Source organism: Panthera pardus, unplaced genomic scaffold (genome assembly GCF_024362965.1).
Source record: "Panthera pardus isolate Hobbes unplaced genomic scaffold, ASM2436296v1 HiC_scaffold_27, whole genome shotgun sequence".
Taxonomy (NCBI): Eukaryota; Metazoa; Chordata; class Mammalia; order Carnivora; family Felidae; genus Panthera; species Panthera pardus.
This window is the reverse complement of record NW_026526843.1, coordinates 65,083,881-65,099,968: the sequence shown is the minus strand read 5'-3', so window position 1 is coordinate 65,099,968 and position 16,088 is coordinate 65,083,881. Positions and strand designations below refer to the sequence as shown.

The 16,088-nt window shown below is 35.5% G+C and overlaps 1 protein-coding gene across 2 annotated transcripts in view; it reads right to left on the bottom strand.

Annotated features, from left to right (window-relative positions):
- The window catches only part of ABCB7 (ATP binding cassette subfamily B member 7), a 163,987-nt gene that overhangs the window by 46,128 nt on the left and 101,771 nt on the right, over positions 1 to 16,088 (bottom strand). For both annotated transcript variants that reach the window (XM_019438180.2, XM_019438181.2), the window contains exon 4: positions 10,740 to 10,859. In XM_019438180.2, the coding sequence (XP_019293725.2) occupies positions 10,740 to 10,859 (120 nt within the window). The remainder of the gene's footprint in view (positions 1 to 10,739; positions 10,860 to 16,088) is intronic.

The window sequence follows — 16,088 nt, the reverse complement described above, 5'->3', positions numbered from 1 at the left end:
AAACGTTGGAAGAATCTATCTTTATGCCTTAAGAGAAAGCTACAACAGTGAAGTCAATGTGGTGTTGATGAATGGAGAAACACATACACATTGATCAATGGACAAGAACAGAATACAGAAAAAGATGATTACATAGAGAGAGAGAGAGAATAATGGCTCCCTAAAATCTTCATCTACTAATGTACTAATCTCCAGAACCTGTGAAGAGGATACCTTACATGGCAAAACAAACTTTGCAAATGTGATTAAATGAGAATATGAGCTGGGGAGAGTATCCTGAATTATCTGGGTGGGCCAAGTGTAATCAAGAGGGTCCTTATGAGAAGGAGGTGGGGGGGGGTCAAAGTCAAGAGAAAAGATAGGAATACGGAGGCCAAGAGTCAGAGTCAGAAAGACTGAAGATGCTGCTGGCTTTTAGATGGAGGAAGGGACCAAGAGCCAAGGAATGCAGATGACCTCTAGAAGGTAGAAAGGGCAAGGAAATGGATCCTTCCCAAAGAGCCTCTGGAGGGAATACAGCCCTGACAAATGTTTTTATTTTGACCCAGGAAACCTAATTTTGGACTTTTGACCTTTATAAAATAATGAATTTGTGTTGTTTTAAGCTATCAAGTGTGAAAAGTTTTTACAGCAGCAATAGGATCCAAAGGAAATTCAATTGGGAGAGAAAAGCCTTCATGTAGGAACAACTGGACCAAACGACAAAACTTCAACTAAACTAGATACAATAATTAACTCAAAAATGGAACATAGATATAAACGTAAAACGTAAAAATATAACTTTTAGAAAAAAACACAAGAGAAAATTGTAATGATCTTCAGTTAGGTAAACAGTTCTTACATGTTAACAACTAAAACATAATCCATGAAGGGAAAAAATGATAAACTGGAAGCCTATCAAAATTAAAAACTCTTGTTCTATGTAAAATACTATTAAGGGATTTTTTTTTTAAAAAGCTACAGATGGATTCAGGACACCTGGGTGGCTCAGCTGATTGAGTGCCCAACTCTGGATTTTAGTTCAGGTCATGCTCTTGCGGTCATGAAATTGAGCCCATGCTCAGGATGGAGCCTGCTTAAGATTCATTCTGTCTCTCTCTCTCTCTCTCTCGATCCCTCCTTCCCTCCCTCCCTCTGCCCCTTTTTCCCCTGTTCGTGCTCTCCCTCTCCCTCTCTCTGTCTCTTTCTAAAATAATAAAAAGCTACAGATGGGAGAAAATAATTGCAAATTATATATCTGACAAAGTCTCATATCCAGAATATATAAATAGCTCACTAAACTAAACAGGAAAAAAAATGGCCCAACTAAAAATGGACAAAACACTTGAACAAACATTTCACCAAAGTGGATATATACCTGCAGCCAAGCACATGCAAAGATATTCAACATCATCAGCCATTAGGAAAATGGATATTGAAACCATAAGATAACACTAAATGCCTGACAATATCATATGTTAGCAAAGAAGTGAAACAACTGGAACTCTCATACACTGCTGGTGGTAAGATGAAAATAGCCATTCTGGAAACCAGTTTGGCAGTTCCTTATAGAGTTAAAAATATACTAACCATGACCTATAAATTCTACTCTCAAGATATATTTACCCTGGAGAAATGAAAACTAAGGTTCACACAAAAAACTATACCTAAGTGTTTACAGCCACTCTAGTTATAACTGTCAAAAGGTGGAAAGAAACCAAATGTCCACCAGTGAATGAACAAAGTGTAGTACATCCATACCATGGAATACACCTCAGTAATAAAAAGAAAATGAACTGATATACTCAATGACTTGGATGAATGAAGAAAGCATCATGTTATGTGAGAGGAGCAAGCTCAAAAGGCTATGGTATTCTCAAAATGATAAAACTATAGGGATAGAGGACAAATCAGTACTATCCAGCTATTAGGGGTCTGAAGAGGATATACCTACAAAGGGGTTACACAAGGAGATTTTTAGGGTGGTAACACTTTTCTGTATCCTGACTGTGACAGTAATTATATGAATATATGCATGTGTTAAAAATCACAAAAGAGTGCATTTTGTTGCATGTTTATTAAAAGTAAAATTTTTAAAATAAAGCCAGTGTCTCAGGGCATACCAGACCTCACTCCCTAGAGGCTTAAGAGGTCTAAAACTAAGGCTAGATATTAATCAATTTCAACAAAAATTGACTCAATATGAAACTTAATCCCCCAGGTGTTTTCTAAAAATTGAGAAACTGTTTTTACTAGATTATACTCATGTGACAAGTTATGTTTCATCTGTAACTGCAATGTGTCCATTAATTTAAGTACAAGAGAAATAAAGAGAAAATTACTCTCTCAAGACTTATTCTCACAAAATTTTTTTCTTTCCTAGATCAAAAGTTTAAATCACATAAATAAATAATCCTCTAAATTCTTGAATTTTCACAGAGACTGGTATATAATTATGAAATGAATTTGTTTAATTTTAACATGGAAATGCACAATTTGGGACACAAATTAAAGAATGGACTTAAAGAAAAAGTACAATCACCATAAAGGACAGCCAAAAGTATGTTGTTATCTATATGATGCCAAATGTACTGGTCAATATCATCAGTTTACCGAGGGTCTCCAATTCTAGATTTTAAAATGACTTTTCCCTTCTTAATAATGAAAGTATTGTCTGCCATCTGAGGAACCTAATTCTTACAAACATTTTTAATACTTTAATTCCTTAAAAACTAATCTCTTTCACACCAGCCTCTGATAATTAAGGACTCTGTAACTAGTGTCACCAAGAAGGGCCCAATATATGTGAATAGGTAAAAGAGAATTTTGTTTACCTCTAGTAAACAATCCTCAAAAGGATCAGAAAGAGAAAAAGAAAATAAAGAACGAGAGTACTAAAGGGAGATAAAATTAGCAAGGCAAAACAAAGAGAAAAGAAAAATGGACAAAGTACTCAATTTGTAAATACCATATTTTCCAAAAAACAGAGACGGAGGGAAAATTTCTAAACTCGTTCTAGGAGGCCAGCACTACCCTAATACCACAACCAGGCAGACATTACAGGAAAGGAAAATTCTGGACCATTATCTCTTATGATCACAGATAAAAAATTCTCACCAAAATATTAGCAAAACAAATCCAATAATATATAAAAATAATTATACAACATGACCAAGTGGAATTCATTCCAGGTATACACAGCTGGTTCAACATTGGAAAATCAATGTAATCCATCACATCAATAGGCTAAAGAAAAAAATATATCAATAGATGCAAAAGAAGTACTGGACAAAATCCAACACCTATTCAAGATAAAAACTCTCAGCAAACTAGGAATAGAATGAAACTTCTTCAACTTGATTAAGGACACCTACAAAAACCCCTATAGGTAACAACATGCTTAATGATGAGAAACTAGAAGCTTTACCCCCAAAATTTAGGAACAAAGCAAAGACACCCTCACTTATCACTGTTGTTCAATATGGTACTAGAAGTCCTAGCTAAAGCAGTAAGAAAGGAAAATAGAAGGCACACATATTAGGAAAGAAGAAATAAAACCGTATTTGCAGATAATATGATTATCTATGTAGAAAATCCAAAAGAACTGACAATAGAAATAAACCTCCTGAAACTAATAAGCAACTCTAGCAAGGTTGCAAGACATAAGGCTCATAAGGCTCAAAAGTCAATTGCTTTCCTATATATCTCCAGTGAGCAATACATAATTTGAAATAAAAAATAATACCATTTAAATTAGTACCCAAAATGATATAACTAGGTATAATTCTAACAAAACATGTTCAATATTTATATGAAGAAAACTTCAATACTCTGATAAAAGAAATAAAAAAAAAAACTAAAGGAATGGATTTCATGTTCATGGATAGAATGATTCAATATGGTCAAGATGTCAGTTGTTCCTGAACTTGATCTATATATTCAATGCAGCCCCAATCAAAATCCCAGCAAATACTTTGGTAGATATGGACAAACTGATTCTAAACTTTACATAGAAAAACAAAAGACCCAGAATATCCAACACAATATTGGAAGAAAAAAAAAAAGCCAGAGGGCTGACACTATTTGATTTCAAGAATTACCGTAAAGCTACAATAATCAAGACAGCGTGGTACTGGCAAAAGAATAGATAAGTAGATCAACAGAACAGAATAGAGAGTACAGAAATAGACAAATATACATAAATATATTATACTGATGTTTGACAAAGGAGAAAGGCAGCCCAGTGGGTAAAACAGTCTTTTCAAAAAATGGTGCTAGATGTGCATTGGTAGTATAGTGGTGAATATACTTTCAAAAAATGGTGCTAGAAAAACTGAACGTACAAAAACGAAATCTAGACACTGACCTTACACCTTTCACAAAAATTAACTCCAAATGGATCACAGTCCTAAATGTAAAGCACAAAGCTATAAAACTTCTAGAAGATAACATAAAATAAAATCTAGGTGACCTTTGTTTCACAATGACATTAGATACAACACTAAAAGCACAATCCACGAAATACTGTTAAGTTGGACTACATTAAAATTTAAAACTGCTGTTCTGTGAAAGACACTGTTAAAAGAAGGAAAATACAAGCTACAGACTGAGTGAAAATATTTGCAAAAAATCTGATAAACGACTGGTATCCAAAATATACAAAGAACACTTAAAATTCAACAATAAGAAAATGAACAACTCAATTTAAAAATGGGCAAAAGACTTGACAGATATCTCACCAAGGAAGAGATACAGATGACCAATAAGTATATGAAAACATGCACAATATCATACATCATTAGGCAATATCAAATTAGAACAAAATTGAGATAGCATTATACATCTATTAGAAAGACTAAAATCCTGAACACTGACAACACCAAATGCTGACAAGGATGTGGAGCAACAGAACTCTCTCATTCACTGTTGGTGGGAATGCAGAATGGTACAGCCACTCTGGAAGACAGTTTGGCAGATTCTCACAAACTAAACATAGTCTTAACATATAATCTAGCAACTGCACTTCTTAGTAATTACCCAAATGAGCTGAAAACTTATGTCACACAAATCCTGCACACAAATGTTTATTACAGCATTACTTTTGGCAAAATCTGGAAGCAACCAAAATGTCTTTCAAAAGGTGAATGGATACACACACTATATGGTACATCCATACAACGCAATATTTTTCAGCAATAAAAAGCAATGAACTATCAAGTCAAAAAAAAAACATAAATGACTCTGAAATGCATATTGTTAAGTGAAAGAAGACAGTTTGTAAGAGCTACATACTATATGATTCCAGCTATAAGATATTATGGAAAAAGGCAAAACTACAGAGACAATAAAATGATCAGTGGTTGTCAGGGATTTAGGAGGATGGAGAGATGAATAAGTGAAACTATTCTGTATGATACTTTAATGGTGGATAAATGGCATTATGCATCTCCCCCAAACCCATACATAAGTACACAACACAAAGAGTGAATCCTAATGTAAACTATGAACTTAGCTAATAAGAATAATGTATTTTTAAGTAATTGGTTCATTCATCATTTGTAACAATTGTACTACATTAATGCAAGATGTTAGTACCAGAAGAAATTGAATGGAGTTTTTTGAGGGGGGATATATAGGAATTCTCTGTACTTACTGCTTAATTTTTCTGTAAGCCTAAAGCATCTCTAAATTATAGTGTTTTAATTAAAAAATACTACAGGATATAAATCATACTTCTCAATTAAAGGTCAGATACCATTGTTTCATTTTAAAAAGTGTTTTTCAGAAAATTTTTAAAGAATCAAAGTGAAAGTACATGAATCTTCTGAAGTTACCCATGTCAAGATAGTAGTTCCTGGAAAACTCCAGCTCTTCCATGAAGGCTTCCCTAAATGCCTAATTGCTGGAACTCCCATGTATCTTCATTTGTGACTCCCTTTGGATATCTGGGTATTACATTATATATATTTTATCATTATTTATGTATTTTTCTCCTTCAGTACACTGCAACTGCAGGAGGGAAGGCAAGGCACATATTTTATTCATTTTTTTATTCCCAGCTGCCTAGCATAGTATCTTGTATCTAAAAGTCACTTGACAAATGTTGCTCAATACATAATGCTATGATCTGAATATTTGTGTACCCCTGCCAAATTCACATGTTGAATTCCCCCCAGGGTAATGACACTGGAAGTGGGGTCTTTAGGAGGTGATTAGGCCCTTATGGGATTAGTGCCCTTATAAACAAGTCCCCAAGATCCTTCTTGCCTCTTATATCATGTAGGTCATAACAAAAAGCCATTTATGAACGACCTAGTTTATGGTGCTTTTTACTGCAGTGTAAATGGACTAAGACACATATATGATCCCTTACTTTATATAACAGATGCATTCTTGAAGAAAAGGGATATTGATTATATTTTTACAAAATACACTCTCCCTTGAAATTATTTTATAATGTTAAATATAGCTTATTTTCATTTGCAACAGATTCTTAATTGAGATCTTTTTTACTTTAATGCCCTATACTCTCAAGTTCTCTGTCAACTAAGTGGTTCCAAAGATGGTGTTGATTGCAGAGTATAAGTAAACTTTTTTATAACATTAAAAAACACACTTATTTTATGAAAACAGATGATTTTAGTAAATATGTTTTATATTTTCCTTAAATCCTGGCACGGCTATTATGTGATATACTAACAGAAAGATTAAATTTTTTAAAATCTTTTTTAATGTTTATTTTTGAGAAGACAGAGTGTGAACAGGGGAGGTGCAGACACACACACACACACAGAATCCGATCCAGGCTCTGAGCTATCAGCACAGAGCCCAATGCAGGGCATGAACCCATGAACCGTGAGATTATGACCTGTGTCAAAGTCAGATGCTTAACTGAATGAGCCACCCAGGCACGCCCAGAAAGATTACATTTTTTTAAAAAATCCTTAGATCTCAAAATCCCCAGATTAATGATAATGTGATACTCCTAGGATAGATGTGTGGATGGTAAGAAAAGGCAATGCATATGATTTGTAGGGATTTAAGGAAGGAAGGCAGATTGTGTTCTCTCTATCTCTGTCTCTTGGTGGCAGAACCCCTAAAATATATCTCATAGAGGACCCAACATATTAAAAGTAGAATTGCTGCAATTCAGAAGAAACACCAACCCATTCTTCTTGGCCTTGTCTGGGCTGCAAGACATCTTTGCATAATACAGTTTATCTTACAAATCTTTGCTGTAGACAATGATAGCCTTAAGACCTTCAGAATGAAAAGAGAATTAATAGGCAAATAAGTAAGCAGATGGCATGCTGTGACCCCATATGTTAAACATGAAATCCTCCTCCCTTCTGTTTCTTCTCACTTGATATTTCTGTCTTTCTGCCTCCGTTCTCCCTCATGGATGCCTCTGGTCTTGCTATGAAACTACCACATGCTGCTCATATGGCTGGGTGGCATTCATTTATAGCTGAGAAGATCCCTGAACTTCTTAAAATTCCCAGAAGTATGTGGAGGAGGTAGGGAAGACCAGAGTATAAAGGAGAATAGATTGGTCCAAAGTGCTTATACACCAAGGCATGTTGAGAAAAAATAGGAAGCCAAGAAATGAAAGGGATAACAATCCATCTTTGCACACCCAGTATAAATCACACCACCAATACTAACAAAATTAAACAATGACCAGGTTTTAAAGATTGAGAGAGTAACCACTTTAAAGTAAAGACAGTATAGAAACTAGAAAAATGATGTTAGGAATGGTTAAAAGTTACCACTATATATTCCTAAAGCTATTCTATGGTCTAGTTCCTGTTTAGTAAAAAAAAAAAAAAAAACAAAAAACTGCTTCTCTATATGCTCTGAAAGTACAAGCATGAACTCATCATAACATCGGGCTATTTATTCCTTTTCCTAACTCAAAAGTAATCAAACATACTTTCTGAGGACTAATTTTCTATATTCATTGCTGTTTACTTGTAATTAGTTTATATGAGGTTAGTACAGCATATCTATTCTATGGGTGCTCAATATTTATTGATAGAAGAATCAAATATTAGCCTTCTAAAAATATTTCAGTCTTTACGGAAGTTACCTTGATCTAGGTTTTATACCAACATTGACCTGTCACCAAGGAACAGAAATTTGTATTTTGAAGGGTTGAAATTCATTCTAAAACTAAAATCACGTATTAACACTGCTCCTTTTGACTAACCTAATTAGCCATGTTCTAAACTGTTCTCTTCAATTCAAAAGAAAGTCCAGAAAACAATCTGCCTTCAACTTGTCAGCAAAGTACTTTAATTCAGCTAATAAAGAATAAAGGCCAATTTGCTAATTCTGCCTTGCACAAGAGCTGAGAATAATCTTTATCTTTAAGCAATTTATAGGTAAAAGACAATTCAGCAATCAGTACTGAACTAAAAATTTAAGAGTTAAAAGAATTTTAACTGAGAACAAACTGAAGGTTGATGGGGGGGTGGGAGGGTGGGCGATGGGTATTGAGGAGGGCACCTGTTGGGATGAGCACTGGGTATTGTATGGAAACCAATTTGACAATAAATTTCATATTAAAAAACACATATAAAAAAGAGTTAAAAGAATTTCAATGTTAGCTACCAAATTTAGATTTGTATTATCCTCTCTGTTCAGCTTAAACAAACAGAATAAAGTATGGATCTTAGTCTATTGTTCAGTATCTTGATTTAGTCCTCTCCCAGGCAAGGGGTCCAGTTCATTGGGAGTACTCAACAGAACCCACAGATGAGAAAGGAGAAAAGACAATGAACAGCTAGACTGAATTATTCTAGTTTTATTCTCCAATCACTCCATCCCTGTTTCCATTACTGTTTGCTTCCCTACAGGAACACATTTATCACAGGTTCTGTCTGTAGTCACCTTCTATTTCTGCTTCTTTCCTTTGGTGAACTAATTTGCATTGTTTCTACTATTACTTCTTTTTCCCCCCAACTATTACCCCTAATTTCTCTAGCCTGGGGCTCCTTCCTAAGATTGTCTAGCATTTTGTATTATCAGCTACATATCTGTCTCAACATTCCATTAGCATCTCAAACTTAACATGCCTCAAACCAAAATTTCATCTTCCCAAACAAGACTTCCTAACTTCCTACCTACTTCTGTTAAAAGTATTTTATTTCTCTTATCCTTGGCATCAACTTTGAAATCTTATTTCTCTTTTACTTCTAATATCTGATCCGTTGCTAAGTCTTGTTGACTCTACCTCCTTCACCTCACAAAATCTCTGGCATCTTTTCCCTGCATATTACCATTTCTACCACTACTCCAGTACAAAGTGTCATTACTTTTCATCTAGACTATTACATTAGCCTCATAACAAGGTCGGCAAATATTGCCTGAATGAATACATGAAATGAAAATCAATGGTATCCCTATTTTAGTTGTCTCACCACCCTAATCCATTTTATGCAAAAGGGTCAGATTAATTTCCTAAAGCACAGCTCTAACCTTATTACTCTGCTACTCAAAATACATGTTGCTACTTCCAACATAATTAAATTTTTGTTTCACAGTTAAGGTATTTCACATGGAGCTCTATCTTTTAAGGTTACCTATAATTTCTCTGAAACACTATCCCCTCACTGGAGCAAAGCTGGACTACTCACTACTCCACACATGCTTACGTCCTCTCTCAATCTGTTCATTTTACCCCTCTACCTTTAACAAACCTACTCATCAATCCAAGACTATCTTAGACATCACTTCCTCTCCAAAACCTTTCCTGACTCCCCATCTTGGTAGTTCTTTCCTTTGAAATCCCAACACGTGAATGGTACTTCTTTCAAATCATTTATGACTTACTTTGGATCATAGCAATAAAGTATAACTTGTCTTATCTTGGATGATTTGAGACAAGAAATGTGCTCTTATTTATGTTTGAATACCCTGCAAAGCCAAGAACAGTCCTCTGTATGATAAGTTCTCAATACTTATTTTTAGGGTAGGGAAAAGAATGAGTAAATAAAAAGGAACATACATGACACAGAGAAAAAAGTAATAAGATCTAGGTTCTAAAACAACATATTAACCCTAACACATAGCAAAACCTCATTTATATTTTTCAACTGGTTTTTTTTTTTTACCATATTTTTGATGAAATCTAAATTATTCTTAACACATATACTTTACTATGTGCCAAGCATTCTTTTTAGCCTTTTGTATGCTGATTTAATTAATCCTTATAACAACTGTATTTAACCTTATTTTACAAATTGGGAAACTGAGGCATGAAGACTAAGCAATTTGCCCAATGTTACAAGGTTAGTAAGTGCCAGAGCCCAGGAATTTCTTTTAACTCTTCCTGTTTGTTTTTTTCCCCCTTCACACTATTGTTTACCACTTATGGCATTCAATGTGCCTAAATGTGCCTTCATCATCTTTTCAAATTACTAGGAACTGAGAACCAAGCTTACCAGAAATATGTATTAAGAAAGAACCAACAGGTCTCTAAGGAGTTTCTTTTATAAAGTTCCTTATGCTTTGTTACACAATGATCTGGTTTCAGGACTAAATCCCATTAAGTTGAGGCCATTAGAAGTCTGATCCACAGGTAAATTGGGCACTACCATGTAATTTCTGATGGTATAAAATAGTTATGTAAATGAGGGTCATAAAAGTTAACAATGCTCCCCCCAAAGTAGCTTATATCAGCCCTTTTCATTATTAGAAAATGTCATACTATTTTTTAGTTATAGCAATGATCAATGTATAATTTCTCCTGTTCTTACCTTTGCGCCCCCCAAAAATCCCAGAGAAATGGCAACCCTAGCTCGTAGATCTGGCCGGTCTTTGGGCCACACATACGAAAGCATTGCTTTTATGATTTTCCGAGTATCGACATCTTTTAACTGTTGAAAGAGAGAAAACAAAGCAATAATTAACATGTCATTTCAAATATAACTATATTTCAATAATGTAGAATTATGTAAATATTTAAGAAAAATTTGAAAACATTACAAACATAACTTTTTTAATTCAAGTACAACTATCATACAGTGTTAATGCAATCCCTATCAAAACACGAACAACATTTTTCATAGAATGGGAAGAAATAATACTACAATTTGTATGGAATTACAAAAGACCCTGAATAGCCAAAACAATCTTGAAAAAGAAGAACAACCCTACAATCCAGCAATCACACTACTGGGTATTTACACAAAGAATACAAAAACACTAATTCACAGAGATATATGCACCCCTATGTTTATAGAAGCATTATTTACAATAGCCAAGATATGGAAGCAGCCCAAGTGTCCACTGATTAATGGAATGGATAAAGAAGTGGTATACATGTGCGTGCGCACACACGTGCGCGCGCACACACACACACACACACACACACACACTGGAATATTAGTCATAAAAAGAATGAAATCTTGCCATGTGTAATGACATGGATGGAGCTAGAGAGTGTAATGCTAGGCGAAATAAGTCAGTCACAGAAAGACAAATACCATATAATTTCACTCATGTGGAACTTAAGAAAGTGAACAAACATGCAAAGGGGAAAAAGGAAAGAGGGAGAGAGAGACAAACGAAGAAAGAGTTTCTTTTTGTTTTGTGTACTTTTGAGAGAGAGAGAGAGAGACAGAGACAGAGACAGAGACAGAAAGAGCACGAGTTGGGGAGGGGCAGAGAGAGAGAGGGAGACACAGAATCTGAAGTAGGCTCCAGGCTCCAAGTAGTCATCACAGAGCCCAACATGGGGCTCAAACCCACGAACTCCGAGATCATGACCTGAGCGGAAGTCAGACACTTAACCAACTGAGCCACACAGGTGCCCCAACAGATTCTTATTTATAGAGAACTGATAGTTAGCAGAATAGAGGGGAGTGGGAGGATGGATAAAATAGGTGATGGGGATTGGGGAGGGCACCTGACATGATGAGCACTGGGCGATGCATGGAATTGCTGAATTACCATATTATACACCTAGAACCAATAGTACACTGTATGTTAACTGGAATTAAAACAAAAACTTAAAAAAATGAAACTGGAGGTATCACAATCCTGGATTTCAAGATATACTACAAAGCGGCAGTAATTAAAACAGTATGGTACTGGCACAGAAACAGACACGCAGGTCAAAGGAATAGAATAGAGAGTCCAGAAATAAACCTGCACTTTTATGGTGAATGACTCTATAACAAAGGAGGCAAGAATATCCAATAGGAAAAAGACCATCTCTTCAACAAATGGTGCTGAGAAAACTGAATAGCTACAGGCAAAAGAATGAATCTGAACCACTTTCTTATAGCATACAAAAAAATAAACTGAAAATGGATTAAAGACCTAAATGTGAGACCTGAAACCGTAAAACTCCTAGAAGAAAATATTGACAGGAATCTCTTTGACATCAGCTGTAGAAACGTTTTCCTAGTTATTTTTCTTCTGGCAAGGGAAACAAAAGCAAAATTAATCTATTGGGACTATACCAAAATAGAAAGCTTTTGCACAGGGAAGGAAATCATTTTAAAAAAGGCAACCTACTGGGACTTCAACACCCCACTTACAACAATGGACAAATCACCTAAACAGAAAATCAATAAGGAAACAATGGCTTTGAATGACACACTGAACAAGATGGACAAAACAGATATATTCAGAACATTTCAAACTAAAGCAGAGGAATATACATTCTTTTCCAGTATATACAGAACAATCTCTAGATTTCTGAGACACAAATCAGCTCTCAACAATTACAAAAACATTGAGATCATACCGTGCATAGTATCAGACCATGACGCTATGAAACTCGAAATCAACCACAAGAAAAAATTTGGAAAGATAACAAATATTTGGAGACTAAAGAACATCCTACTAAAGAATGAATGGTCTAACCAAGAAGTTAAAGAGGAAATTAAAAAGAACATGGAAGGGGCGCCTGGGTGGCTCAGTCAGTTGAGTGTCTAACTTCAGCTCAGGTCATGAACTCCTGGTTCATGAGTTCAAGCCCCACATCGGGCTCTGTGCTGACAGCTCAGAGTCTGGAGCTTGTGTTTCTGTCTCTCTCTCTGCCCCTCCCCTGCTCACGCTCTCTCTGTTTGTGAAAAACAAGTTAAAAAAAAAAATTAAAAAATTAAAAAAAAAAGTACATTGAAGCCAATGAAAATGGTAACACCATAACCCAAAACCTCTGGGACATAGCAAAGGCTGTCATAAGAGGAAAGTATATATCAATCCAGACCTTCCTAAAGAAGGAAGAAAGGTCTCAGATAGACAATCGAACCTTACACCTTAAAGAGCTAGGAAAAAAAAAAGCAAATAAAACCCCAAACCAGCAGAAGACAGGAAATAATAAAGATTGGAGCAGAAATTAATGCTATCAAAACCAAAAAAAGAGTAGAACAGATCAATGAAACCAGAAGTTGGTTCTTTGAAAGAATCAACAAAATTGATAAACCACTAGCCAGTTTGATCAAACAGAAAAAGGAAAGGACCCATATAAATAAAATCAAGAATGAAAGAAGAGACATCACAACCAACACATCAGAAATAAAACCAATAATAAGAGAATATTATGAGCAATTGTACACCAATAAAATGGGCAATCTGGAAGAAATGGACAAATTCCTAGAAACATATAAAGTACCACAGCTGAAACAGGAAGAAATAGAAAATTTGAACAGACTCATAACCAGTAAAGATCAAATTAGTAATCAAATATCTCTCAAAAAACAAGAATCCAGGGCCAGATGGATTTCCAGGGGAATTCTACCAAACATTAAAAGAAGAGTTAACAACGTATTCTCTTGAAGCTGTTCCAAAAAATAGAAAGGGAAGGAAAACTTCCAAACTTTATGAAGCCAGCAATACCTTATCCAAAACCAGACAAAGACTCCCCTAAAAAAGAGAACTATAGACCAATTTCCCTGATGAACATAGATGCAAAATTCCTCGACAAGATATTAGCCAACTGGATCCAACAATGCATTAAAAAAAATATTCACCATGACCAAGTGGCATTTATACCTGGGATGCAGGGCTGGTTCAATATATGCAAAATAATCAATGTGATTAATCACATCAAAAAACTAAAGAACAAGAACCACATGATCCTCTCTATAGATGCAGAGAAAGCATTTGACAAAATACAGCATTCTTTCTTGATAAAAACCCTTAAGAAAGTAGGGATAGAAGGATCATACCTCGAGATTATAAAAGCCATACATGAAAGACCCGACGATAATATCATCCTCAATGGGAAACAACTGAGAGCTTTCCCCCTAAGGTCAGGAACAAGACAGAGATGTCCACTCTTGCCACTGCTATTCAACATAGTATTGGAAGTCTTAGCCTCAGCAATCAGACAACACAAAGAAATAAAAGGCATCCAAATTGGCCAGGAGGAGGTCAAACTTTCATTCTTTGCAGATGACACGATACTCTATATGGAAAACCCAAAAGATTCCACCAAAAAACTGCTGGAACTGAACTATGAATTCAGCAAACTGGCAGGATATAAAATCAATGCACAGGAATCACTTGCATTCCTACACAACAACAATGAAGCAACAGAAAGAGAAATCAAGGAATCGATCCCATTTACAGTTTCACAAAAAACCATAAAATACCTAGGAATAAATCTAACCAAAGAGGTGAAAAATCTATACCCTGAAAACTATTGAAAGCTTATGAAAGAAACTGAAGAAGACACACAAAAAAATGGAAAAATATTGCATGCTCCTGGATAGGAAGAACAAATATCGTGAAAATGTCGATACTACCCAAAGCAATCTACACATTCATTGCAATGTCTATCAAAAGAACACCAGCATTCTTCACAGAGCTAGAATAAACAATCCTAAAATTTCTATGGATCCAGAAAAGACCCCGAATAGCCAAAGCAATCTTGAAAACGTAAACCAAAGCAGGAAGCATCACAATCCTGGACTTCAAGCTGTATTACAAAGCTGTAATCATCAAGACAGTATGGTACTGGCACAAGAACAGACACTCAGATCAATGGAACAGAATAGAGAACCCAGAAATGGACCCACAAACATATGGCCAACTAATCTTTGACAAGTTAAGTTAAAAAGAATATTCAATGGAATAAAGACAGTCTCTTCAGCAAATGGTGCTGGGAAAAGTGGACAGCGACAGGCAGAAAAATGAACCTGGACCACTTTCTTACACCATACACAAAAATAAACTCAAAATGGATGAAATACCTCAGTGTAAGACAGGAAACCATCAAAATGCTCAAGGAGAAAGCAGGCAAAAACTTCTTTGACCTTGGCCTCAGCAACTTCTTACTCGACATGTCTCTGGAGGCAAGGGAAACAAGCAAAAACGAACTACTTGGGACCTCATCAAAATAAAAAGTTTCTGCATAGTGAAGGAAACAAGCAGCAAAACTAAAAGGCAACCGACAGAATGGGAGAAGGTATTTTCAAATGACGTATCAGATAAAGGGTTAGTATCCAAAATCTATAAAGAACTTATCAAACTCAACACCCAAAACCAAATAATCCAGTGAAGAAATGGGCAAAAGACATGAATAGACACTTCTCCAAAGAAGACATCCAGATGGCCAACTGACAAATGAAAAAATGCTCAACATCACTCATCATCAGGGAAATACAAATCAAAACCACAATGAGATACCACCTCACACCTGTCAGAATGGTTAACATTAACAACTCAGGCAACAACAGATGTTGGCGAGGATGCGGAGAAAGAGGATCTCTTTTGTACTGCTTGTGGGAATGCAAACTGGTGCAGCCACTCTGGAAAACCATATGGAGGTTCCTCAAAAAACTGAAAATAGAACTACCCTACGACCCAGCAACTGCACTACTAGGTATTTATCCAAGGGAACAGGTGTGCTGTCTCAAAGGGGCACATGCACCCAATGTTTATAGCCACACTATCAACAATAGCCAAAGTATGGAAAGAGCCCAAATGTACATTGATGGATGAATGCATAAAGAAGATGTGGTATATGCGTGCACACACACACACACAATGGAGTATTACTTGGCAATCAAAAACAATGAAATCTTGCTGTTTGTAACTACGTGGATGGAACTTGAGGGTATTATGCTAAGCAAAATTAGTCAGGGAAAGAC